Genomic DNA, 26,912 nt, shown 5'->3' on the forward strand with positions numbered 1-26,912 from the left:
GGGGCTACGAATAAGGCACTTGCCAAAGGAAATGGTCCATGGGTCACCCTGACCCAGTCACGGAGGGCTCAGTGGTTTGGGGTCTCCAGAGCAAACCCGTGGTACCAAGGACAGTGACAAGGGCAGATCAAAACTCAAGCCCTAAAGCCTATTGTGTGTCTATCACTCGGACCAAGTGCGGGATTATCCGTTAGGTAAAGAAGATCAGAGCAACAGACTACAAAGAAATTACATCAAGGGCAAAATGCGCGCAGCGCCGCTGCGACGCGCACACCGGAGCGGGAATACGGCGAAAGCGCTCAGCCACTTTATTATCACCGGGAGCAGATTTTCATCCTTTAAGAAACGATGAATAGCATTCACAAAAACTGTGACCAACACAACAGTAAATGCAACATTACACACAACACAAGCGGCTCAGAGGCTCACGTCTAGCTGGTACAGTACAATCACGCACAATCGATTCCAATGCTGCAGGGATCAGGGGTGTCATGAAGCAGATTTTAGCTGTTCAAATAACTTTTTTTTTTGTCTCCCAAAATATAAAATGATATCGCGTCCTAGGATTTCGACATCGGAAGTACAGGTAACGGCACAATAATTCCCACGGCATCTTTATCCACCATCCTACACGATGCGTAAGGAAGCGCTTCTAGTGCCGGCGACGTCAGGCCGCGCTTATAGTGCCGGCGACGTCAGGCCGCGCTTATAGTGCCGGCGACGTCAGGCCGCGCTTATAGTGCCGGCGACGTCAGGCTGCGCTTATAGTGCCGGCGACGTCAGGCCGCGCTTATAGTGCCGGCGACGTCAGGCCGCGCTTATAGTGCCGGCGACGTCAGGCCGCGCTTATAGTGCCGGCGACGTCAGGCCGCGCTTATAGTGCCGGCGACGGTGACTGCGGAAAAATCAAATTGAGATGACTTCCAGCGATCGCACCTAAGCTGTGGCTGCGCCGCGCTTACTATAAGCGCACACAACGGCGGCAATGCATTTGTTTTGCCGTCGCGTTGGTGTCGCCGGCACTATAAGCGCAGCCTAAGGCTGAGTCCATGGTGACTGCAGCCGTGCGGAGGCGCGCTGAGGCTGAGGGAAAGCGGCTGCTTTCCCTGGCCGTAGTTAGCGCGCCGTCCGCGGGCGTGTTGGGGCCGGGCCAGTGACGTCACTGAGCTGGTTCGCCCTCATTGGGCGAACCACTCACGTGACCGGCCCTGCGCTCCCGTTGAGCGCTCAAACTAGAAAATTAATGTCGGCTACGCTTCCGCAAGCTTGCAGAAGCGTGCGCGAGCCCCTGCTAAAGACGCTCTCATTGCGGCTGCAGGGGCTCACTGCCGAGCGTGGGCGCGGCTCAGCACGGGTCTGTGCCTAAGCGCTGACCATGCCCGCGGCCTAGGGAAGGACAGGATTGTCGGCCCCTCTGGCATAGAAAAGGATGAATCCATTTGGGGCAGAGCACAGTGTTGCCAACGCCAATGGGGTTAAACCTTTAATTCCCTGCGTTCTGAGGCTTTTATTTAACCCCTTCAGTGCTGGGGTGCTTGTCGGATATACAGTGGGAGCCTCTGCCCCTTGGGGTGGGGGATAAGTACAGTACCCCAACAAACCAAAAAACTGCTCCTATATCTGTAGCCCCTTGCTAAAATCAGGCCCCTCTTAGCATGTAGGCTGTGGCAGCACTCTGGCAGTGTAGGGGTTAAACCCATTGCACATGGTCCTGCAGGTGAGCTGGCTCCTAGCTAAGCTATCTTGTTGCAATCTTCAGGCACTTGCCTACCTGCAGAGTTCTAGTGGGTCATGTGACCGGTGACAACAGGGAGGGGAAAAAGTTGACCCCCCCTGGGTAGATAAGGGGGCGTCTGGTCTGCTCAGCAGAGAGAGTGTGCTGGGGCAGTGCTCCGCTCCCATGCTGCAGGGAGCAGGGATAGAGGCCAGCTTTATGTAGGGATCTGGGGCTGAGCCTGCTTCATCCTAAGGCCGTGCGTACAGTGCCCGCGACGGGCGACGTCGCCCAAAAACAAATGCACTGCCGCCGCCGTGTGCGCTTATAGTCAGTGCGCGGATTTTGGAAGCTGTCAATATTTGATTTTTCAAGGGCTGTCGCCCCATGTGACAGCCTCTGAACCAATCAAATGCCAGTCAACCCGCGACGCCGCCGCAAAGCGAAATATAACATTCGCCAGTGGCGACGGGTGACGTCACCCATCGCGGGCACTATACGCGCGGCCTGAGGCTGCAATTATAGTGCCAGCAACGCAACATCGCCGTCGCGGCAAAACAAAAGCATTGTCATCGTCACGTGCACTTATAGTGCACGCAACTGCAACAAAGCGCCGGGGTGACAGTGCTTCTCCGTGACTCTGCCCTCCCCTTTAATGGCGTCATCCAGCGACTTCGCCTAAACTTCCAAATACAACTCGTCGCAATGGCGACGGGTGACTTCATCGGTCGCGTCGCCGTCTGTATAAGCGCAGCCTTAGGCCGAGTCCCCGCTGGCGCTGAGCGCTCCAAGCATGAGCGCCGGGTGTCCTGCACGTACGCACGCTGGGGTTGGTGGGGGCGCTAGGGGCATTGCGGGTAGTTGAGCGCGCTGGAAAGTTAGATTTTTTTTGTTTACCTGAGCGCGTGTGCCCGCGCACGAGCGCACAACGTGAGCGGGGACTGACATATATCTATATATGGAAGTAACCGCCGCAAGCGCCGCCCGCTCAGCGTGAGCGGGGACAGGACAATTTGAATTGCCGAAACTAAACTCGCCAAGCGCCGCACGCTCAGCGCTCGTGTGGCCGCAGCCTTAGCCTGGGTTAGTGTTGGGTCCTGGGAGGGACTGCAGGCAAAGGGGGAACTGCTGCAAGAGAGACATGCTGAAAACCTGTCCTGTTATGCTGTGTCTGCTGGTGTGCAATAAAAGCAAGCATCCTGTTTACAAGTGCCTGGCCTCCTGTTCTACTTATTCTACATCTACCCCTCACTACAGCCCAGGCCTGGATCCAACAGAGAAGCCCTGAGACCAGAGGTAAAACTGACTGAGCTACACTACGCTGAAGCAGGTAGAAATCCTGTCAGCAGAATAGAAAGAGATTGAGATTGTACACCCTATCTCATGCTGCCGGGGGGTATAGGGGTGTTACATATCCACTACACAATATATCACCCCCCTCAGTTCCAGGAAAGGCAGCAATGTATTGGGGGTTGGCCCCGGATGAGTTGTCTAACACCCCGTTACAGCTTTGTGCATCATTTCGGTCACTGGTTTCCAACCTTTGTCCCCGAGGCTCCTAAAGTTCTCTGCAATCTATATATCTAATTTCTCTGCCACTGCCCCGTCTCTCTGCCCTCTTCTCCTGCTCCCCGGGACTGCCCCGTCTCTCGGCCCTCTTCTCCTGCTCCCCGGGACTGCCCCGTCTCTCGGCCCTCTTCTCCTGCTCCCCGGGACTGTCCCGTCCTTCTGCCCTCTTCTCCTGCTCCCCAGGGCTGTCCCGTCCTTCTGCCCTCTTCTCCTGCTCCCCGGGACTGTCCCGTCCTTCTGCCCTCTTCTCCTGCTCCCCGGGACTGCCCCGTCTCTCGGCCCTCTTCTCCTGCTCCCCGGGACTGTCCCCGTCCTTCTGCCCTCTTCTCCTGCTCCCCGGGACTGTCCCGTCCTTCTGCCCTCTTCTCCTGCTCCCCGGGACTGCCCCGTCTCTCGGCCCTCTTCTCCTGCTCCCCGGGACTGTCCCCGTCTCTGCCCTCTTCTCCTGCTCCCCGGGACTGTCCCGTCTCTGCCCTCTTCTCCTGCTCCCCGGGACTGTCCCGTCCTTCTGCCCTTGACCCTATAAACTCCTTCTCATCCTCGTTGGGTTTTTATTAAATCTAGAAATAGCAAGAGGCTGAAATGAAGAAGCGGATCATGCAGACAAATACAAGGAATATTTCCCACCGGCACGTCAGCCTTCTTATGTGGACTACAAAAAAAACCCCAGACAAGAACAGAAAGGCCAGCGCAACATGCAAAATAACGCAACGTACAGTACAAATAAAAACAGGTATCACATGCAAAGTAACACAACGTATAGTACAAATAAAAACAGGTATCACATACAAAGTAACACAACGTATAGTACAAATAAAAACAGGTATCACATACAAAGTAACACAACGTATAGTACAAATAAAAACAGGTATCACATGCAAAGTAACACAACGTATAGTACAAATAAAAACAGGTATCACATACAAAGTAACACAACGTATAGTACAAATAAAAACAGGTATCACATACAAAGTAACACAACGTATAGTACAAATAAAAACAGGTATCACATACAACGTAACACAACGTATAGTACAAATAAAAACAGGTATCACATACAAAATAACGCAACGTATAGTACAAATAACAGGTATCACATACAAAGTAACACAACATATAGTACAAATAAAAACAGGTATCACATACAAAATAACGCAACGTATACAGTAGTACAAAAAACAGGTATCACATACAAAATAACACAACGTATAGTACAAATAAAAACAGGTATCACATACAAAGTAACACAACGTATAGTACAAATAAAAACAGGTATCACATACAACGTAACACAACGTATAGTACAAATAAAAACAGGTATCACATACAAAGTAACACAACGTATAGTACAAATAAAAACAGGAATCACATGCAAAGTAACACAACGTATAGTACAAATAAAAACAGGTATCACATACAAAGTAACACAACGTATAGTACAAATAAAAACAGGTATCACATACAAAATAACGCAACGTATACAGTAGTACAAAAAACAGGTATCACATACAAAATAACACAACGTATAGTACAAATAAAAACAGGTATCACATACAAAGTAACACAACGTATAGTACAAATAAAAACAGGTATCACATGCTAAGTAACACAACGTATAGTACAAAAAACAGGTATCACATACAAAGTAACACAACGTATAGTACAAATAAAAACAGGTATCACATGCAAAGTAACACAACGTATAGTACAAATAAAAACAGGTATCACATACAAAATAACACAACGTATAGTACAAATAAAAACAGGAATCACATGCAAAGTAACACAACGTATAGTACAAATAAAAACAGGTATCACATACAAAGTAACACAACGTATAGTACAAATAAAAACAGGTATCACATGCAAAGTAACACAACGTATAGTACAAATAAAAACAGGTATCACATACAAAGTAACACAACGTATAGTACAAATAAAAACAGGTATCACATACAAAGTAACACAACGTATAGTACAAATAAAAACAGGTATCACATACAACGTAACACAACGTATAGTACAAATAAAAACAGGTATCACATGCAAAGTAACACAACGTATAGTACAAATAAAAACAGGAATCACATACAAAGTAACACAACGTATAGTACAAATAAAAACAGGTATCACATACAAAGTAACACAACGTATAGTACAAATAAAAACAGGTATCACATGCAAAGTAACACAACGTATAGTACAAATAAAAACAGGTATCACATACAAAGTAACACAACGTATAGTACAAATAAAAACAGGTATCACATACAAAGTAACACAACGTATAGTACAAATAAAAACAGGTATCACATACAAAGTAACACAACGTATAGTACAAATAAAAACAGGTATCACATACAAAATAACGCAACGTATATTACAAATAAAAACAGGTATCACATACAATAAAAGTACCCAACTAATTAACACTGCTAAATAACGATGGAAAATAATTAGCTTCTGAAGCTTTATGGAGGCTCCATATCAGACACTGAGGATGGGCTCCGGTGCCCCCGCTGTGAGTGTGATGGATGCACAATACACCGCTGAGTATGTGAACACTCACAACACACGGTACCGATGACAAGCTTACCCCAGTAACGGGCCACTCTGTAACAGGAGGCGAAGGAGTGGTACCATCCAACCTGCTCCCCCTTGTCCCCTCCTCCGTGGCTGTGTCCGGCTCTCACTCGGTAGCCGTTCTGGTACAAGTCCCCCAGGGACTTCTTGCGCCTCCGCGGGGTCCTGTAAACCTCGCTTCGCGTCGCTCCCTCGGGCGCACGGCACACCAAGATCTTGCTGGGGATCATGGCTCGGGAAGGATGGAGGGCAGGGAATGGCAGGGACTTCTCTGCCTGGGTGGAGGGCACGGGTAGCTGAGCTCCGAGGGAGGGATAGCTCAGCTACGGATAAAGCTGGCAAGGCGAACGGTGGATCGTAGACACCCCTTGCATCAACGTCCAGCAGGTACACCTCTAAGGTGTCACCTCCTTATCGCTTATGTCCCTTGTCATACAGCAAGAAGCAAAAGGTCAATGAGAAGTCCAAAGACACCGCAGCAGAGAGAAGCAGAGGCAGAGGGAAGCAGAGGCAGAGAGAAGCAGAGGCAGAGAGAAGCAGAGGCAGAGAGAAGCAGAGGCAGGGAGAAGCAGAGGCAGAGAGAAGCAGAGGCAGAGAGGAGCAGAGGCAGGGAGAAGCAGAGGCAGAGGGAAGCAGAGGCAGAGAGAAGCAGAGGCAGAGAGAAGCAGAGGCAGGGAGAAGCAGAGGCAGAGAGAAGCAGAGGCAGAGAGAAGCAGAGGCAGAGAGAAGCAGAGGCAGAGAGGAGCAGAGGCAGGGAGAAGCAGAGGCAGAGAGAAGCAGAGGCAGAGAGGAGCAGAGGCAGGGAGAAGCAGAGGCAGAGAGGAGCAGAGGCAGAGGGAAGCAGAGGCAGAGAGAAGCAGAGGCAGAGAGGAGCAGAGGCAGAGAGGAGCAGAGGCAGAGAGAAGCAGAGACAGAGAGAAGCAGAGGCAGAGAGAAGCAGAGGCAGAGAGAAGCAGAGGCAGAGAGGAGCAGAGGCAGAGAGGAGCAGAGGCAGAGAGAAGCAGAGGCAGAGAGGAGCAGAGGCAGAGAGGAGCAGAGGCAGGGAGAAGCAGAGGCAGGGAGAAGCAGAGACAGAGAGGAGCAGAGGCAGAGAGGAGCAGAGGCAGAGAGGAGCAGAGGCAGAGGGAAGCAGAGGCAGAGGGAAGCAGAGGCAGGGAGAAGCAGAGGCAGGGAGAAGCAGAGGCAGAGAGGAGCAGAGGCAGAGAGAAGCAGAGGCAGAGAGGAGCAGAGGCAGAGAGAAGCAGAGGCAGAGAGGAGCAGAGGCAGAGAGGAGCAGAGGCAGGGAGAAGCAGAGGCAGGGAGAAGCAGAGACAGAGAGGAGCAGAGGCAGAGAGGAGCAGAGGCAGGGAGAAGCAGAGGCAGAGAGAAGCAGAGGCAGAGAGGAGCAGAGGCAGGGAGAAGCAGAGGCAGAGAGGAGCAGAGGCAGAGGGAAGCAGAGGCAGAGAGAAGCAGAGGCAGAGAGAAGCAGAGGCAGAGAGAAGCAGAGGCAGAGAGAAGCAGAGGCAGAGAGGAGCAGAGGCAGAGAGGAGCAGAGGCAGGGAGAAGCAGAGACAGAGAGAAGCAGAGGCAGAGAGAAGCAGAGGCAGAGAGGAGCAGAGGCAGAGAGGAGCAGAGGCAGAGAGGAGCAGAGGCAGAGAGAAGCAGAGACAGAGAGAAGCAGAGGCAGAGAGGAGCAGAGGCAGAGAGAAGCAGAGGCAGAGAGAAGCAGAGGCAGAGAGGAGCAGAGGCAGAGAGAAGCAGAGGCAGAGAGGAGCAGAGGCAGAGAGAAGCAGAGGCAGAGAGGAGCAGAGGCAGAGAGAAGCAGAGGCAGAGAGGAGCAGAGGCAGAGAGAAGCAGAGGCAGAGAGAAGCAGAGACAGAGAGAAGCAGAGGCAGAGAGGAGCAGAGGCAGAGAGGAGCAGAGGCAGAGAGAAGCAGAGGCAGAGGGAAGCAGAGGCAGGGAGAAGCAGAGGCAGGGAGAAGCAGAGGCAGAGAGGAGCAGAGGCAGAGAGAAGCAGAGGCAGAGAGGAGCAGAGGCAGAGAGAAGCAGAGGCAGAGAGGAGCAGAGGCAGAGAGGAGCAGAGGCAGGGAGAAGCAGAGGCAGGGAGAAGCAGAGACAGAGAGGAGCAGAGGCAGAGAGGAGCAGAGGCAGAGAGGAGCAGAGGCAGGGAGAAGCAGAGGCAGAGAGAAGCAGAGGCAGAGAGGAGCAGAGGCAGGGAGAAGCAGAGGCAGAGAGGAGCAGAGGCAGAGGGAAGCAGAGGCAGAGAGAAGCAGAGGCAGAGAGGAGCAGAGGCAGAGAGGAGCAGAGGCAGAGAGAAGCAGAGACAGAGAGAAGCAGAGGCAGAGAGGAGCAGAGGCAGGGAGAAGCAGAGACAGAGAGAAGCAGAGGCAGAGAGAAGCAGAGGCAGAGAGGAGCAGAGGCAGAGAGAAGCAGAGGCAGAGAGGAGCAGAGGCAGAGAGGAGCAGAGGCAGAGAGAAGCAGAGGCAGAGAGAAGCAGAGGTGCTGTTCCATGCGGCGTGAGAGCTGCACAGCTTCCCGACTGATCCCTCGCTGAGCAGCGCTTTAAAAGCCCCTGTTTGCCATCAGGATATTAAAGCTTAAGCTCCTTCACACTCCGGGGGAAGGGGGGCCACATTCTGGCCACTGCACCCCCTCCCACAGCTACACCGTGCCAACGCACTGCCCCTCCGCAGCCAGCAGGCGGAAGGGCACAGTCGGAGGGTGATGGGGAGGGATTTTATGCTTTGGATTCACAGAGTTGCTTTATGTATAGTGGGTTAGAGTGGGGGGGGGGGCAGCATTTGGAGTGGCGCGGGCGGTTTCAGGGGCCCCGCGCTCTTGCCCAAGGCATTGAAATTAAATGCCGGGGAGACCGCGCAAAGGCTTCTCACTTACTTTGATTCAGCCGGCTACGGGTGACGCGTCGCTATGGCAAGGCGGCGTCAAATGACAACGCAGGGCTATGTGACATGACCCCGCGGCGTCATTTGACGCCGGCACAAAGGTAAAGGGGGCGCAAGCACTGGGGGAGAGCAGACAGGGGGCGCAGCACCCAACGTTTGTGCACCCCGGGTTACAGAGTTTATTCACAGGTGCTAGGAAGATTTTCGGGGGGCTGGATTTGGTAAGATAAGGCGCGGTGGGCAGATTTGCTGCGCACACTCACTAAAGTGGCCAGCTCTGCACATCTGGGATATAAAAGTTGTGAAAATTGAACTCTTCTCTCAAGCCATCAAGAGTGTATATCATACAGACGCGTTACATCTCGGGGTTGGTAATTATGGGGTGAATTTCAGAGAATTTGGTGGTTTTCGCCGTGCGTTCGTGCAATTTTTAGAATGTCGACCAAAAACATGTTTTCACAAACTTTTCGCCTTCACACAATTACTTGAACATTCGCTAATTGAACCAGGAGGCCATTGCGAAGCCTCGTTCTAAATTAGGGAGAGACCCTTTCAATATAAATCAACTTTCTTGGATTTAACCCCTTCACTACCACGTGGGCCTTTAAGGAAACCCGTTTAGCACTACTAGCGGCTGCCTGGGTGAGCGCGGGAGATATTATTCACACGAGGGACCTTGGCGGAAGTTGAAAAATGGGCCAGCTAGAGAGCTGTGTATAATAAGTCTCGTCCCATATACAGTACAGGTCACGTGCTCACAGGTGTGAGGTACATGACAGGGGAAGAGAGAGAGGGAGTGGTGGAGGGCGGGAGGAAGAGAGAGGGGGTGGGGGGGGTGGGGGGGAGAGGGAGTGGTGGAGGGGGGGGGGGGAAGAGAGATGGTGTGGTGGTGGGGGTGTGGTGGGGGTGTGGGGAGAAGGAGTGATGGTGGGGGGGGGGGGGGGAAAAGAGGGGGGGCAATAGTTGCCAGGTTTTTTTTTAGCGAAAGGCCGACCTGGTGGCCATATTGACCCCCCAGACACATATTCCCTCCCTGGATACGTCAGTAGTGAGGCTGAACCCTGCAGGACACACCCAGAGCCACTAAGGTAAGTCTCAGTGCTGTATTTCCGCTGTGGTACACTAGAGGGCAGCACCTGCGAAGACATTGCTCTCAATTCATCACGTTCCTCTGAACTTGTGAATATTTCAATCAGCCCCAACTAGGTTATTGAGGCGGGGGAAGGAAGCGCCAACACCCCCCGAAACCAAGTACAGGAAGTGCCACCATCCCCAAAACCAAGTACAGGAAGAACCAGGAGCCGGGCGTGTGCGTCTTCCACAGGTCCCCAAAACCTCACTCACCCCATTGTCACGTGTCATACAGTGGGGAACTCTGGGTAATAACATGCACGTGTCATACAGTGGGGAACTCTGGGTAATAACATGCACGTGTCATACAGTGGGGAACTCTGGGTAATAACATGCACGTGTCACTTGTATCTCCCTAAGGAGGGAGCAGTACAGTAGCACTGACACACGTACTGTATGGAGGGAGCGGTACAGTAGCACTGACACACATGTTGTACTGTACGGAGGGAGCGGTACAGTAGCACTGATACACGTTGTACTATACGGAGGGAGCGGTACAGTAGCACTGACACACGTTGTACTGTACGGAGGGAGCGGTACAGTAGCACTGACACACGTTGTACTGTACGGAGGGAGCGGTACAGTAGCACTGACACACGTTGTACTATACGGAGGGAGCGGTACAGTAGCACTGACACACGTTGTACTATACGGAGGGAGCGGTACAGTAGCACTGACACACGTTGTACTGTACGGAGGGAGCGGTACAGTAGCACTGACACACGTTGTACTGTACGGAGGGAGCGGTACATTAGCACTGACACACGTTGTACTGTACGGAGGGAGCGGTACAGTAGCACTGACACACGTTGTACTGTACGGAGGGAGCGGTACAGTAGCACTGACACACGTTGTACTGTACGGAGGGAGCGGTACAGTAGCACTGACACACGTTGTACTATACGGAGGGAGCGGTACAGTAGCACTGACACACGTTGTACTATACGGAGGGAGCGGTACAGTAGCACTGACACACATGTTGTACTGTTCGGTTGCTTAGAAACAGTGGGTATGTCCAGGTTAGTAGTAGGAAGAAGACCCAGTGCTCAATTGCACATGTTCAGGGTGTTCAGTGCTGCCCAGGTGAGTGCTGCCAGGTGAGTGCTGCCCAGGCGAGTGCTGCCCGGGCGAGTGCTGCCAGGTGAGTGCTGCCCGGGCGAGTGCTGCCAGGTGAGTGCTGCCCGGGCGAGTGCTGCCCGGGCGAGTGCTGCCAGGTGAGTGCTGCCCAGGCGAGTGCTGCCAGGTGAGTGCTGCCCGGGCGAGTGCTGCCAGGTGAGTGCTGCCCGGGCGAGTGCTGCCAGGTGAGTGCTGCCCGGGTGAGTGCTGCCCGGGTGAGTGCTGCCCGGGTGAGTGCTGCCTCTTCTTCTTTCTACTTGTACGTCCCTATGCATGGATGTTGCTTTTCCCTATTATACAGCTTGTACTGTATAGCACAGGGGTGCCCGACTCCAGTCCTCAAGGGCCACAAACAGGTCAGGTTTTCAGGATATCTCTGCTTCAGCACAGGTGGCTCAATCAGTCCCTGCTTCAGCACAGGTGGCTCAATCAGTGCCTCAGTTGACTGAGTCACTGATTGAGCCACCTGTGCTGAAGCTGGGAAAATGCTGTCCTGCTCCTGCAGGAACACTGATACAGGAGGTGCTGATCCAGTCTGTGATCCATCTCTGCTGTCCTGCTCCTGCAGGAACACTGATACATACAGGAGGTGCTGATACAGTCTGTGATCCATCTCTGCTGTCCTGCTCCTGCAGGAACACTGATACATACAGGAGGTGCTGATCCAGTCTGTGATCCATCTCTGCTGTCCTCCTCCTGCAGGAACACTGATACATACAGGAGGTGCTGATCCAGTCTGTGATCCATCTCTGCTGTCCTGCTCCTGCAGGAACACTGATACATAAAGGAGGTGCTGATCCAGTCTGTGATCCATCTCTGCTGTCCTGCTCCTGCAGGAACACTGATACATACAGGAGGTGCTGATCCAGTCTGTGATCCATCTCTGCTGTCCTGCTCCTGCAGGAACACTGATACATACAGGAGGTGCTGATACAGTCTGTGATCCATCTCTGCTGTCCTGCTCCTGCAGGAACACTGATACAGGAGGTGCTGATCCAGTCTGTGATCCATCTCTGCTGTCCTGCTCCTGCAGGAACACTGATACATACAGGAGGTGCTGATACAGTCTGTGATCTATCTCTGCTGTCCTGCTCCTGCAGGAACACTGATACATACAGGAGGTGCTGATACAGTCTGTGATCCATCTCTGCTGTCCTGCTCCTGCAGGAACACTGATACATACAGGAGGTGCTGATACAGTCTGTGATCCATCTCTGCTGTCCTGCTCCTGCAGGAACACTGATACATACAGGAGGTGCTGATCCAGTCTGTGATCCATCTCTGCTGTCCTGCTTCTGCAGGAACACTGATACATACAGGAGGTGCTGATACAGTCTGTGATCCATCTCTGCTGTCCTGCTCCTGCAGGAACACTGATACATACAGGAGACGCCGATACAGTCTGATCTATCTCTGCTGTCCTGCTCCTGCAGGAACACTGATACATACAGGAGGTGCTGATACAGTCTGTGATCCATCTCTGCTGTCCTGCTCCTGCAGGAACACTGATACATACAGGAGGTGCTGATCCAGTCTGTGATCCATCTCTGCTGTCCTGCTCCTGCAGGAACACTGATACATACAGGAGGTGCTGATACAGTCTGTGATCCATCTCTGCTGTCCTGCTCCTGCAGGAACACTGATACATACAGGAGGTGCTGATACAGTCTGTGATCCATCTCTGCTGTCCTGCTTCTGCAGGAACACTGATACATACAGGAGGTGCTGATACAGTCTGTGATCCATCTCTGCTGTCCTGCTCCTGCAGGAACACTGATACATACAGGAGACGCCGATACAGTCTGATCTATCTCTGCTGTCCTGCTCCTGCAGGAACACTGATACATACAGGAGGTGCTGATACAGTCTGTGATCCATCTCTGCTGTCCTGCTCCTGCAGGAACACTGATACATACAGGAGATGCTGATCCAGTCTGTGATCCATCTCTGCTGTCCTGCTCCTGCAGGAACACTGATACATACAGGAGGTGCTGATACAGTCTGTGATCCATCTCTGCTGTCCTGCTCCTGCAGGAACACTGATACATACAGGAGGTGCTGATACAGTCTGTGATCCATCTCTGCTGTCCTGCTTCTGCAGGAACACTGATACATACAGGAGGTGCTGATACAGTCTGTGATCCATCTCTGCTGTCCTGCTCCTGCAGGAACACTGATACATACAGGAGACGCCGATACAGTCTGATCTATCTCTGCTGTCCTGCTCCTGCAGGAACACTGATACATACAGGAGGTGCTGATCCAGTCTGTGATCCATCTCTGCTGTCCTGCTCCTGCAGGAACACTGATACATACAGGAGGTGCTGATACAGTCTGTGATCCATCTCTGCTGTCCTGCTCCTGCAGGAACACTGATACATACAGGAGGTGCTGATACAGTCTGTGATCCATCTCTGTTGTCCTCCTCCTGCAGGAACACTGATACATACAGGAGGTGCTGATCCAGTCTGTGATCCATCTCTGCTGTCCTGCTAATGCAGGAACACTGATACATAAAGGAGGTGCTGATCCAGTCTGTGATCCATCTCTGCTGTCCTGCTCCTGCAGGAACACTGATACATACAGGAGGTGCTGATCCAGTCTGTGATCCATCTCTGCTGTCCTGCTCCTGCAGGAACACTGATACATACAGGAGGTGCTGATACAGTCTGTGATCTATCTCTGCTGTCCTGCTCCTGCAGGAACACTGATACATACAGGAGGTGCTGATCCAGTCTGTGATCCATCTCTGCTGTCCTGCTCCTGCAGGAACACTGATACATACAGGAGGTGCTGATCCAGTCTGTGATCCATCTCTGCTGTCCTGCTCCTGCAGGAACACTGATACATGCAGGAGACGCCGAAGGAAAGGAAGCGCTTGTGTTCTATTATGTGAGACTATTCCGTGCAATAGAACCACGACTCCACAAACACACATTATTATAATTATTATGGTTTATTTGTAAGGTGCCAGCATATTCTGCAGTAGGGTGTGAGAATAATATCATGAGATATTCGGTGTTGTAATAAATCTGTCACATCAGAGGTTAATGTTAGTTGCAAGCTGTCTTAAAAATAAATGAATTGGTTTTATGGCGGGTCACTCCACGGCGTTAGAGGAGACGCACGGCGTTAGAGGCGACCCACGGCGTTAGAGGCAACGCACGGCGTTAGAGGCGACGCACGGCGTTAGAGGCGACGCACGGCGTTAGAGGCGACGCACGGCGTTAGAGGAGACATCACGGCGTTAGAGGAGACGCACGGCGTTAGAGGAGACGCACGGCGTTAGAGGCGACGCACGGCGTTAGAGGAGACGCACGGCGTTAGAGGCGACGCACGGCGTTAGAGGAGACGCACGGCGTTAGAGGAGACGCACGGCGTTAGAGGAGACGCACGGCGTTAGAGGTGACGCACGGCGTTAGAGGTGACGCACGGCGTTAAAGGAGACGCACGGCGTTAGAGGCGACGCACGGCGTTAGAGGAGACGCACGGCGTTAGAGGAGACGCACGGCGTTAGAGGAGACGCACGGCGTTAGAGGTGACGCACGGCGTTAGAGGTGACGCACGGCGTTAGAGGAGACGCACGGCGTTAGAGGAGACGCACGGCGTTAGAGGAGACGCACTGCGTTAGAGGCGACGCACGGCGTTAGAGGAGACGCACGGCGTTAGAGGAGACGCACGGCGTTAGAGGTGACGCACGGCGTTAGAGGAGACGCACGGCGTTGGAGGTGACGCACGGCGTTAGAGGTGACGCACGGCGTTAGGAGACGCACGGCGTTAGAGGTGACGCACGGCGTTAGAGGAGACGCACGGCGTTAGAGGTGACGCACGGCGTTAGAGGAGACGCACGGCGTTAGAGGTGACGCACGGCGTTAGAGGAGACGCACGGCGTTAGAGGAGACGCACGGCGTTAGAGGTGACGCACGGCGTTAGAGGAGACGCACGGCGTTAGAGGTGACGCACGGCGTTAGAGGTGACGCACGGCGTTAGAGGAGACGCACGGCGTTGGAGGTGACGCACGGCGTTAGAGGTGACGCACGGCGTTAGGAGACGCACGGCGTTAGAGGTGACGCACGGCGTTAGAGGTGACGCACGGCGTTAGAGGAGACGCACGGCGTTGGAGGTGACGCACGGCGTTAGAGGTGACGCACGGCGTTAGGAGACGCACGGCGTTAGAGGTGACGCACGGCGTTAGAGGTGACGCACGGCGTTAGAGGAGACGCACGGCGTTAGAGGAGACGCACGGCGTTAGAGGTGACGCAAGGCGTTAGAGGAGACGCATGGCGTTAGAGGTGACGCACGGCGTTAGAGGAGACGCACGGCGTTAGAGGCGACGCACGGCGTTAGAGGCGACGCACGGCGTTAGAGGCGACGCACGGCGTTAGAGGCGACGCACGGCGTTAGAGGCGACGCACGGCGTTAGAGGAGACGCACGGCGTTAGAGGCGACGCACGGCGTTAGAGGCGACGCACGGCGTTAGAGGCGACGCACGGCGTTAGAGGAGACGCACGGCGTTAGAGTCGACGCACGGCGTTAGAGGAGACGCACGGCGTTAGAGGCGACGCACGGCGTTAGAGGAGACGCACGGCTTAACGAACGTATCTCTGCGTTAACTTGAACGGACCTTAGTCGATCAGCGTTAGTGGGGAGACCCCCTTTTCATCCCATTAGCGCACACCTTAGTTATACTTAACGCAACGCCCTTTGACTTCATCCAGGGGTTCTCAACTCCAGCCCTCAAGACCCCCACAACAGGTCAGGTTTTCAGGACATCCCTGCTTCAGCACAGGTGGCTCAATCAATCCCTGGCTCAATCAATCCCTACATTAACACAGGTGGCTCAATCAAACTGATTGAGTCACCTGTGCTGAAGCAGGGATATCCTTAAAACCTGACCTGTTGAGGGGGCCTGAGGACTAGAGTTGAGAGCCGCTGTGCTAAGGCAGAACGCGATGTTTGCTTGGGTTCATGTTATGTTAACTCGCTTAATGTGTGGGGCAAACAGCAGCATTTTATTACAGAGGGTAGAGGGGTTTAGTTACTTACCCAGCCAGCTCCTGTTTAAATAAACCGACACAAAGACAGGAGGAACAGTGAAGAAATCCACCACCGAATTCACCTCCAGCCAGAACCAGAGCTTGTCGTTGGCAGCGATGAACTGTACAGAACACAGAAACCCATGAGAAAGGGCTCAGGGGGGGACAGAGGCACATACAGGGGGGGACAGAGGCACATACAGAGGGGGACAGAGGCACATACAGGGGGGGGACAGAGGCACATACAGGGGGGAGCAGAGGCACATACAGGGGGGAGCAGAGGCACATACAGAGGGGAGCATAGGCACATACAGAGGGGAGCAAAGGCACATTCAGGGGGGAGCAGAGGCACATACAGAAGGGAACAGAGGCACATACAGGGGGGGAGCAGAGGCACATACAGGGGGGGACAGAGGCACATACAGGGGGGAGCAGAGGCACATACAGGGGGGAGCAGAGGCACATACAGAGGGGAGCAGATGCGCATACAGAGTGGAGCAGAGGCACATACAGGGGGGAGCAGAGGCACATACAGGGGGGAGCAGAGGCACATACAGGGGGGGACAGAGGCACATACAGGGGGGTGCAGAGGCACATACAGAGGGGAGCAGAGGCACATACAGGGGGGGGGGAGCAGAGGCACATACAGGGGGGGAGCAGAGGCACATACAGATGGGAGCAGAGGCACATACAGGGGGGGAGCAGAGGCACATACAGAGGGGAGCAGAGGCACATACAGGGGGGGAGCAGAGGCACATACAGGGGGGAGCAGAGGCACATACAGGGGCGGAGCAGAGGCACATACAGAGGGGGACAGAGGCACATACAGGGAGGGACAGAGGCACATACAGAGGGGGACAGAGGCACATACAGAGGGGAGCAAAGGCACATACAGGGGGGAGCAGAGGCACATACAGGGGGGAGCAGAGGCACTTACAGGGGGGAGCATAGGCACATACAGAGGGCAGCAGAGGCACATACAGGGGGGAACAGAGGCACATACAGAGGGGAGCAGAGGCACATACAGGGGGGAGCATAGGCACATACAGGGGGGAGCAGAGGCACATACAGGGGGGAGCATAGGCACATACAGGGGGGAGCAGATGCGCATACAGAGGGGAGCAGAGGCACATACAGGGGGGAGCATAGGCACATACAGGGGGGCGCAGAGGCACATACAGGGGGGAGCATAGGCACATACAGAGGGGAGCAGAGGCACATACAGGGGGGAGCAGAGGCACATACAGGGGGGGAGCAGAGGCACATACAGAGGAGAGCAGAGGCACATACAGGGGGGAGCAGAGGCACATACAGGGGGGAGCCGAGGCACATACAGGGGGGGAGCAGAGGCACATACAGAGGGGGACAGAGGCACATACAGGGAGGGACAGTGGCACATACAGAGGGGGACAGAGGCACATACAGAGGGGAGCAAAGGCACATACAGGGGGGAGCATAGGCACATACAGGGGGAGCATAGGCACATACAGAGGGGAGCATAGGCACATACAGAGGGGAGCAGAGGCACATACAGGGGGGAACAGAGGCACATACAGGGGGGAGCAGATGCGCATACAGAGGGGAGCAGAGGCACATACAGGGGGGAGCATAGGCACATACAGGGGGGAGCAGAGGCACATACAGGGGGGAGCATAGGCACATACAGAGGGGAGCAGAGGCACATACAGGGGGGAGCAGAGGCACATACAGGGGGGAGCAGAGGCACATACAGGGGGGAGCAGAGGCACATACAGGGGGGGACAGAGGCACATACAGGGGGGAGCAGAGGCACATACAGGGGGGAGCAGAGGCACATACAGGGGGAGCAGAGGCACATACAGAGGGGAGCAGAGGCACATACAGAGGGGAGCAGAGGCACATACAGGGGGGGGACAGAGGCACATACAGAGGGGGACAGAGGCACATACAGGGGGGGGCAGAGGCACATACAGAGGGGGGCAGAGGCACATACAGAGGGGAGCAAAGGCACATACAGGGGGGAGCAGAGGCACATACAGAAGGGAACAGAGGCACATACAGGGGGGAGCAGAGGCACATACAGGGGGGAGCAGAGGCACATACAGGGGGGGAGCAGAGGCACATACAGGGGGGAGCAGAGGCACATACAGGGGGGACAGAGGCTCATACAGAGGGGAGCAGAGGCACATACAGAGGGGAGCAGAGGCACATACAGGGGGGAGCAGAGGCAGATACCGGGGGGAACAGAGGCACGTACAGGGGGAACAGAGGCACGTACAAGGGGGACAGAGACACATACAGAGGGGGACAGAGGCACATACAGAGGGGGAGCAGAGGCACATACAGGGGGGTGGGGGGGGGCAGAGGCACATACAGTGGGGGGACAGAGGCACATACAGCGGGGACAGTGGCACATACAGGGGGGGACAGAGGCACATACAGGGGGGGACAGAGGCACATACAGGGGGGGGGGGGGACAGAGGCACATACAGGGGGGACAGAGGCACATACAGGGGGGACAGAGGCACATACAGTGGGGGACAGAGGCACATACAGGGGGGACAGAGGCACATACAGGGGGGGACAGAGGCACATACAGGGGGGGACAGAGGCACATACAGGGGGGGACAGAGGCACATACAGGGGGGATCTCCTCCTTTTACAAAAACAAACCCTCCATTCAAAGTGAGTCCCACTAATAATACACCACTCATTAACCCCTGGAGTGCCGGTGTGGGAGGGCTTCTTTTCCGATTGCAGTCGTGGCAGAAAAGAAACCACAATCCACTTTAGTTCGGCCAATGTCAGCTTCCAGGGGCGCAGGTCGGGGGGATTTGGGGTGTGACAAACAAAATAATCAATGCCATTTGTAATAGAAAAGGGCTTTCTTCACTGAGTGAGACTGCGTGGGCGTGTGGGACAGTCCCCAAGGGCCACCAACAGGTCAGGTTTTAAGGATATCGCTGCTTCAGCACAGGTGGCTCAATCAGTGGCTCAGTCGAGGACTGAGCCACTGATTGAGCCACCTGTGCTGAAGCTGGGATATCCTGAAAACCTGACCTGTTGGGGGGTCTTGAGGCCTGGAGTTGATGACCCCTTGGTAAAGGAGACGTTGAAATACAGTATCAGGGAGACTGATTACTGAAGGTGCCGGAAGGTGCCGGAAGGTGCCGTTTTAAGGTGCCGTTTGCACTACAAGTTTGTTATATGTTGTTTATTTTAAGACGTGGTCGCTATAATGCACAACAGGGGGGGCTGATTTCCCCTCACAGATATATTAAACTGTATTGTAGCACAAAAAATCTGCTTAAAACCTAAATGGCTGCTAAGCTGCTCTCGCATTAAGCAATCCCTATAAAAATGAAGATAAGACAGCTTTACTGATAAGACCCTTTGTGGGCTGCATGGAAAACAGCTCAGTGCTGCCAGGTGGGGTGAAGTTTTTTTTTTTTTAACGGCTGTCACATGATTGTGGGCTGCATTACGGCACTCAAGGGGTTAAACCAGAGACACAGCGAGGTCCTCTTACACACACTTACCCGCAGGCCAAAGTACAGCAGGAAGAATATGTTGAAGGTCATGTCGATTTGCAGCGTGAAATCCTTGTAGAAGTTTTCGCAGGATTCGATGGGGCTGGGAACAAGGAGAGAGCGCACAGCGAGGTTAACACGCGGGGTGATGCCTTAGCGCGGGGCGGCCAACTCCAGTCCTCAAGAGCCAACAACAGGTCAGGTTTTCAGGATTTCCCTGCTTCAGACTGAGCCTTTGATTGAGCCACCTGTGCTGATGCAGGGAGTCATTGAGCCACCTGTGCTGACGCAGGGATTGATTGAGCGACCTGTGCTGAAGCAGGGATATCCTGAAAACCCGACCTGTTGGTGGGCCTTGAAGACCGTAATTGAGAATCCGTACCTTAGTGCCAAGATTAAACCCTTCAGCACAGAACCCTTGCAGCACAGAAGGTGTTAACCCTCTGACGACAAACAATTGGGGGTGACCCTACCGCTCAACCGAATACGTAGATGGGTGTATGATATATATACAGGGTGCAACAGGGTAAGTACCAAGAGGAACCTGAACAGGCCGTGTATACTGTATAGCACTCACTGTGGGAAGAAGATAGCATGAGGTTCCAAATATCTCCACAAGGGGTCAATAGACCAGATGCTCACCAAATATTGACATATATGTTATAAATACCGACATAGGACTAAAAAGTAACAAAATAAAATGTTGATAATAATAATAATAATAATATACTAATAAACAAGTGATCCTATAATACACAGTGTCGTTTAAACGCCTAAGTGCGTTTGGTATATAGTGTGTACCTCAATTCCATTTAGTAAGGCCACCAAAATAAGGTATATACAAAAGGTGGGATGTATAGACACACACCAACACTTCTATATGGTGACGCAGCACAGCAGTAACTCGCAGATTAACTGATCACACATCAGTGTAGCACAGCCTAGTATTAAATATGCAGATATATAATATACATTTGTATACCCCCGTGAAGATCAAAATAGTAGCAAATGCATATGTCCACAGCAGGTCTCACGTGCAATAACAGCAGAATCTGTGCATATATACCCACAGTGACAATCTCTCGCATATCCAGCGCGGGCAATCCTCATAGCAGCACAACGCTATAAGCGCCACTCACTGTCAGAGTTACAGTGTGTGAGCACCTCCATATAGGATCTCATGCATAGGACAACCATTACACTGTGTATGTCCTATGTTGACATATCTTATACTATATTAGTGAAAGCACTGCCTGCCTGCCTGCCTGCCTGCCTGGATGTCCGGTGTCCCTAGGGGAAATCGCATTGGTCCCTTGGCCCGCCCGCCCCCGCACACCTCTCATTGGCCTGAGGCGGAGTGACGGGCCAAAGGATACACACACACACACATACATACACACACACGCACCCACCCCTAGAGGCGCTGACGAGACGCTCACCAGGACACCAAAAGTAAGTACAACACTCCCCCCCCCCCACTATCACCCCTCTGGCCCTCCTAGCCGCCCTTGACCACCCACCCTCCGCCCTTCCCGGCGCTGAACCACCCCCTATCACCACTACGGCCCCTTTGCTACGCTCTTACCCCACGTGGCACTTTCAGCTGCGTGTCCTCGAAAACGAGCAACACCCCCCAACAACACCCTCGATCAGCACACTTTCCCTACACCGCCAACGCCGGACCTCAAACACGACGCTAACACCCCCCCCCCCCCCCCTCGCCACTCCGCACGCCGCCGCGGGCCAGACCGAGCAGCCGCTCACACCCTCAACCCCCTCGCGCCACTCCGCACCGGAAGTGCCGCACTGCGAGCGGGCTCTTGGGAGGAGAGCGAGCCGGGGAGTCGGGGGGAGGGGGTGCCGGGGGGGGAGAGGGAGAGCTGGGGGAAGAAAAGGGGAGGGAAAGCCTGGGAGAGCCGGGGGAAGATGCTGCCACCGGCGCCGTCCTCCCGCACACCGCTTCCTCCCTCACCTCTGAAGGGGGGATCACTACCTTCCCAGCTACCCCCCCAGTGAGCAACCGCTGCTGAGCTCTGAAGGGGGGATCACTACCTTCCCAGCTACCCCCCCAGTGAGCAACCGCTGCTGCTACAACTTGCCCGCCCCCCCCCAGTGAGCCGCCCCCCCCCAGTGAGCCGCCCCCCCCCAGTGAGCCGCCCCCCCCCCAGTGAGCCGCCCCCCCCCCCCCCCCAGTGAGCCGCCACCGCCGCCTAGCTGTGAAGGGGGGGGAGAATCCCAACCCTAAAGTTATCCGCCGTCGGCGAGCTCTGAAGGCGGGGTGGAACGCAGCTGTGAAGGGGGGGACAGGAGCTGTGAACGGGGGGGTGGAGGGGAACGGAGGTCTGAACGGGGGGATGACGATGGAGCTGTGAAGGGGGGAGGGAGAATGGAGCTGTGAACGGGGGTGGGGGTGGGGGCCGGATTGCTGTGAACGGGGGAGAAACAGACAAGGGGGGAGGAAGGGGGAGAGAGAGATGGAAATGGGGAGAGAGGGAGGGGGGAACAGAGAGAGAGAGGGGGAGCGGAGATAGGGGGTGAGCGGTGACAGAGGGGTAGCTGGAAAATTAAATCCCGGGCAACGCCGGGTCTCTCAGCTAGTATAATATATATGTCAATATTTGGTCCGTGTCTGGTCTATTCCCCCCTTGTGCAGATATATGGAACCTCGTGATATCTTCTTCCCACAGTGAGTGCTATACTGTATATAGGACTAGTTCAGGTTCCTCTTGGAACCTACCCTGTTAAAATGTTAATCCTCTGACCCCACATATATGGTTCAAAAACATTATCTCATTAAAAAATGCCCTTTTTTTTCATCCTTTTGCTTCAGCTCCAGAGAAATACTGATGGGAAATAATTTATGCCGGGCCTCTTAAATATGGCGCCACTGTGAGTGTTCTACGCTAAACCGCTGGGCGTTTGGGATCGCTGCAGCATTGTAACTTTGCTTATGTGGGATCCCTTCATGAACCGGCCCATGAAAGCAGCGTGCATACAGTATGTAGTGGAAATGTGATACGTGGAACTGGGACTTCAAACATACATTCATGTTCAGTGGAATCATGGGCCACCAACAGGTCAAGTTTTCAGGATATCCCTGCTTCAGCACAGGTGGTGGAGTCTTCGACTGAACGACTGATTGAGCCTCCTGTGCTAGAGCAGGGTTATCCTGAAAACCTGACCTGTTTGTGGCCCTTGACGACTGGAGTTGGTCAGTCATAGAGAGTGAAAGTCCTGAAAAAAGGACTGATTGCGCTGAACATGAATGTATGTTTGAAATTCTGTTTGAAATTCTGACATCACAGGGTCACAGTGAGGTGTGCTTCACATTCTGACATCACAGGGTCACAGTGAGGTGTGCATCACATTCTGACATCACAGGGTCACAGTGAGGTGTGCATCACATTCTGACATCACAAGGTCACAGTGAGGTGTGCTTCACATTCTGACATCACAAGGTCACAGTGAGGTGTGCATCACATTGTGACATCACAAGGTCACAGTGAGGCGTGCATCACATTCTGACATCACAGGGTCACAGTGAGGTGTGCATCACATTCTGACATCACAGGGTCACAGTGAGGTGTGCATCACATTCTGACATCACAGGGTCACAGTGAGGTGTGTATCACATTCTGACATCACAGGGTCACAGTGAGGTGTGCTTCACATTGTGACATCACAAGGTCATAGTGAGGTGTGCATCACATTCTGACATCACAGGGTCACAGTGAGGTGTGCTTCACATTGTGACATCACAAGGTCACAGTGAGGTGTGCTTCACATTCTGACATCACAAGGTCACAGTGAGGTGTGCATCACATTCTGACATCACAGGGTCACAGTGAGGTGTGCTTCACATTCTGACATCACAAGGTCACAGTGAGGTGTGCATCACATTCTGACATCACAGGGTCACAGTGAGGTGTGCTTCACATTGTGACATCCCAGGGTCACAGTGAGGTGTGCTTCACATTCTGACATCACAAGGTCACAGTGAGGTGTGCATCACATTCTGACATCACAGGGTCACAGTGAGGCGTGCATCACATTCTGACATCACAGGGTCACAGTGAGGTGTGTATCACATTCTGACATCACAGGGTCACAGTGAGGCGTGCATCACATTCTGACATCACAGGGTCACAGTGAGGTGTGCATCACATTCTGACATCACAGGGTCACAGTGAGGTGTGCATCACATTCTGACATCACAGGGTCACAGTGAGGTGTGCATCACATTCTGACATCACAGGGTCACAGTGAGGTGTGTATCAACAATCACTAAAAATGCATTCACTGAAATGAAAAGAAAGCGCAGGAAGGTGACAATGAATCTGGCAGCTTATGAGAGAAATACTTTGATTCGGGCGCCGCTTGTCACGGTCACTAAATCCCTCTGATCATATTTCATAAACCTGGGCTGTTATTAAATGATTTGTATCTGCCTGGTGCAAATTATTCTGATTATTTATTCCTAAAACATAGTGGCGCTGATAGGAGGGAATAGTGGCACTGATAGGAGGGAATAGTGGCACTGATAGGAGTGGCACTGATAGGAGGGAATAGTGGCACTGATAGGAGGGAATAGTGGCACTGATAGGAGGGAATAGTGGCACTGATAGGAGGGAATAGTGGCACTGATAGGAGGGAATAGTGGCGCTGATAGGAGGGAATAGAGGCGCTGATAGGAGTGCACTGATAGGAGGGAATAGTGGCACTGATAGGAGGGAATAGTGGCGCTGATAGGAGGGAATAGTGGCACTGATAGGAGGGAATAGTGGCACTGATAGGAGGGAATAGTGGCGCTGATAGGAGGGAATAGTGGCACTGATAGGAGTGGCACTGATAGGAGGGAATAGTGGCACTGATAGGAGTGGCACTGATAGGAGGGAATAGTGGCACTGATAGGAGGGAATAGTGGCACTGATAGGAGGGAATAGTGGCACTGATAGGAGGGAATAGTGGCGCTGATAGGAGGGAATAGTGGCGCTGATAGGAGGGAATAGTGGCGCTGATAGGAGGGAAGAGTGGCGCTGATAGGAGGGAAGAGTGGCGCTGATAGGAGGGAATAGTGGCGCTGATAGGAGGGAATAGTGGCGCTGATAGGAGGGAAGAGTGGCGCTGATAGGAGTGGCACTGATAGGAGGGAATAGTGGCGCTGATAGGAGGGAATAGTGGCACTGATAGGAGGGAATAGTGGCGCTGATAGGAGGGAATAGTGGCGCTGATAGGAGGGAATAGTGGCGCTGATAGGAGGGAAGAGTGGCGCTGATCGGAGGGAATAGTGGCACTGATAGGAGGGAATAGTGGCACCGATAGGAGGGAATAGTGGCACTGATAGGAGGGAATAGTGGCACTGATAGGAGGGAATAGTGGCGCTGATAGGAGGGAATAGTGGCACTGATAGGAGTGGCACTGATAGGAGGGAATAGTGGCACTGATAGGAGGGAATAGTGGCACTGATAGGAGTGGCACTGATAGGAGGGAATAGTGGCACTGATAGGAGGGAATAGTGGCACTGATAGGAGGGAATAGTGGCACTGATAGGAGGGAAGAGTGGCGCTGATAGGAGGGAATAGTGGCACTGATAGGAGGGAATAGTGGCACTGATAGGAGGGAATAGTGGCATTGACAGGAGGGAATAGTGGCGCTGATAGGAGGGAATAGTGGCGCTGATAGGAGGGAAGAGTGGCGCTGATAGGAGGGAAGAGTGGCGCTGATAGGAGGGAATAGTGGCATTGACAGGAGGGAATAGTGGCGCTGATAGGAGGGAATAGTGGCGCTGATAGGAGGGAAGAGTGGCGCTGATAGGAGGGAAGAGTGGCGCTGATAGGAGGGAATAGTGGCGCTGATAGGAGGGAATAGTGGCGCTGATAGGAGGGAATAGTGGCGCTGATAGGAGGGAAGAGTGGCGCTGATAGGAGGGAAGAGTGGCGCTGATAGGAGGGAATAGTGGCGCTGATAGGAGGGAAGAGTGGCACTGATAGGAGGGAATAGTGGCGCTGATAGGAGGGAATAGTGGCGCTGATAGGAGGGAATAGTGGCACTGATAGGAGGGAATAGTGGCACTGACAGGAGGGAATAGTGGCGCTGATAGGAGGGAATAGTGGCGCTGATAGGAGGGAATAGTGGCACTGATAGGTGGGAATAGTGGCGCTGATAGGAGGGAATAGTGGCGCTGATAGGAGGGAATAGTGGCGCTGATAGGAGGGAATAGTGGCGCTGATAGGAGGGAAGAGTGGCGCTGATAGGAGGGAATAGTGGCACTGATAGGTGGGAATAGTGGCGCTGATAGGAGGGAATAGTGGCACTGATAGGAGTGGCACTGATAGGAGGGAATAGTGGCACTGATAGGAGGGAATAGTGGCACTGATAGGAGGGAATAGTGGCACTGATAGGAGGGAAGTGTGGCGCTGATAGGAGGGAATAGTGGCACTGATAGGAGGGAATAGTGGCACTGATAGGAGGGAATAGTGGCATTGACAGGAGGGAATAGTGGCGCTGATAGGAGGGAATAGTGGCGCTGACAGGAGGGAATAGTGACGCTGATAGGAGGGAATAGTGGCGCTGATAGGAGGGAAGAGTGGCGCTGATAGGAGGGAAGAGTGGCGCTGATAGGAGGGAATAGTGGCGCTGATAGGAGGGAATAGTGGCGCTGATAGGAGGGAAGAGTGGCGCTGATAGGAGGGAATAGTGGCGCTGATAGGAGGGAATAGTGGCGCTGATAGGAGGGAATAGTGGCGCTGATAGGAGGGAATAGTGGCGCTGACAGGAGGGAATAGTGGCGCTGACAGGAGGGAATAGTGGCGCTGATAGGAGGGAATAGTGGCACTGATAGGTGGGAATAGTGGCGCTGATAGGAGGGAATAGTGGCGCTGATAGGAGGGAATAGTGGCGCTGATAGGAGGGAATAGTGGCGCTGATAGGAGGGAAGAGTGGCGCTGATAGGAGGGAATAGTGGCGCTGATAGGTGGGAATAGTGGCGCTGATAGGTGGGAATAGTGGCGCTGATAGGAGGGAATAGTGGCGCTGATAGGAGGGAATAGTGGCGCTGATAGGAGGGAATAGTGGCGCTGATAGGAGGGAAGAGTGGCGCTGATAGGAGGGAATAGTGGCGCTGATAGGTGGGAATAGTGGCGCTGATAGGAGGGAATAGTGGCGCTGATAGGAGGGAATAGTGGCGCTGATAGGAGGGAATAGTGGCACTGATAGGAGGGAAGAGTGGCACTGATAGGAGGGAAGAGTGGCACTGATAGGAGGGAAGAGTGGCGCTGATAGGAGGGAATAGTGGCACTGATAGGAGGGAAGAGTGGCGCTGACTGTTCTGTACCATCAAATTCAGGGCGCTCAACTCCAGTCCTCAATAACC

At 53.5% G+C, this 26,912-nt stretch overlaps 1 protein-coding gene across 10 annotated transcripts in view; it reads right to left on the bottom strand.

The window, feature by feature from the left end:
• The window catches only part of KCNMA1 (potassium calcium-activated channel subfamily M alpha 1), a 397,276-nt gene that overhangs the window by 182,407 nt on the left and 187,957 nt on the right, over window positions 1–26,912 (bottom strand). For all 10 annotated transcript variants that reach the window (XM_075610355.1, XM_075610354.1, XM_075610347.1 and 7 more), the window contains exons 4-5: window positions 19,550–19,643; window positions 16,042–16,153 (exon numbers count right to left, since the gene is read on the bottom strand). In XM_075610355.1, coding sequence (XP_075466470.1) covers window positions 16,042–16,153; window positions 19,550–19,643 — 206 coding nt within the window. The remainder of the gene's footprint in view (window positions 1–16,041; window positions 16,154–19,549; window positions 19,644–26,912) is intronic.

The sequence above is a fragment of the Ascaphus truei genome, chromosome 8 (genome assembly GCF_040206685.1).
Source record: "Ascaphus truei isolate aAscTru1 chromosome 8, aAscTru1.hap1, whole genome shotgun sequence".
NCBI lineage: Eukaryota > Metazoa > Chordata > Amphibia > Anura > Ascaphidae > Ascaphus > Ascaphus truei.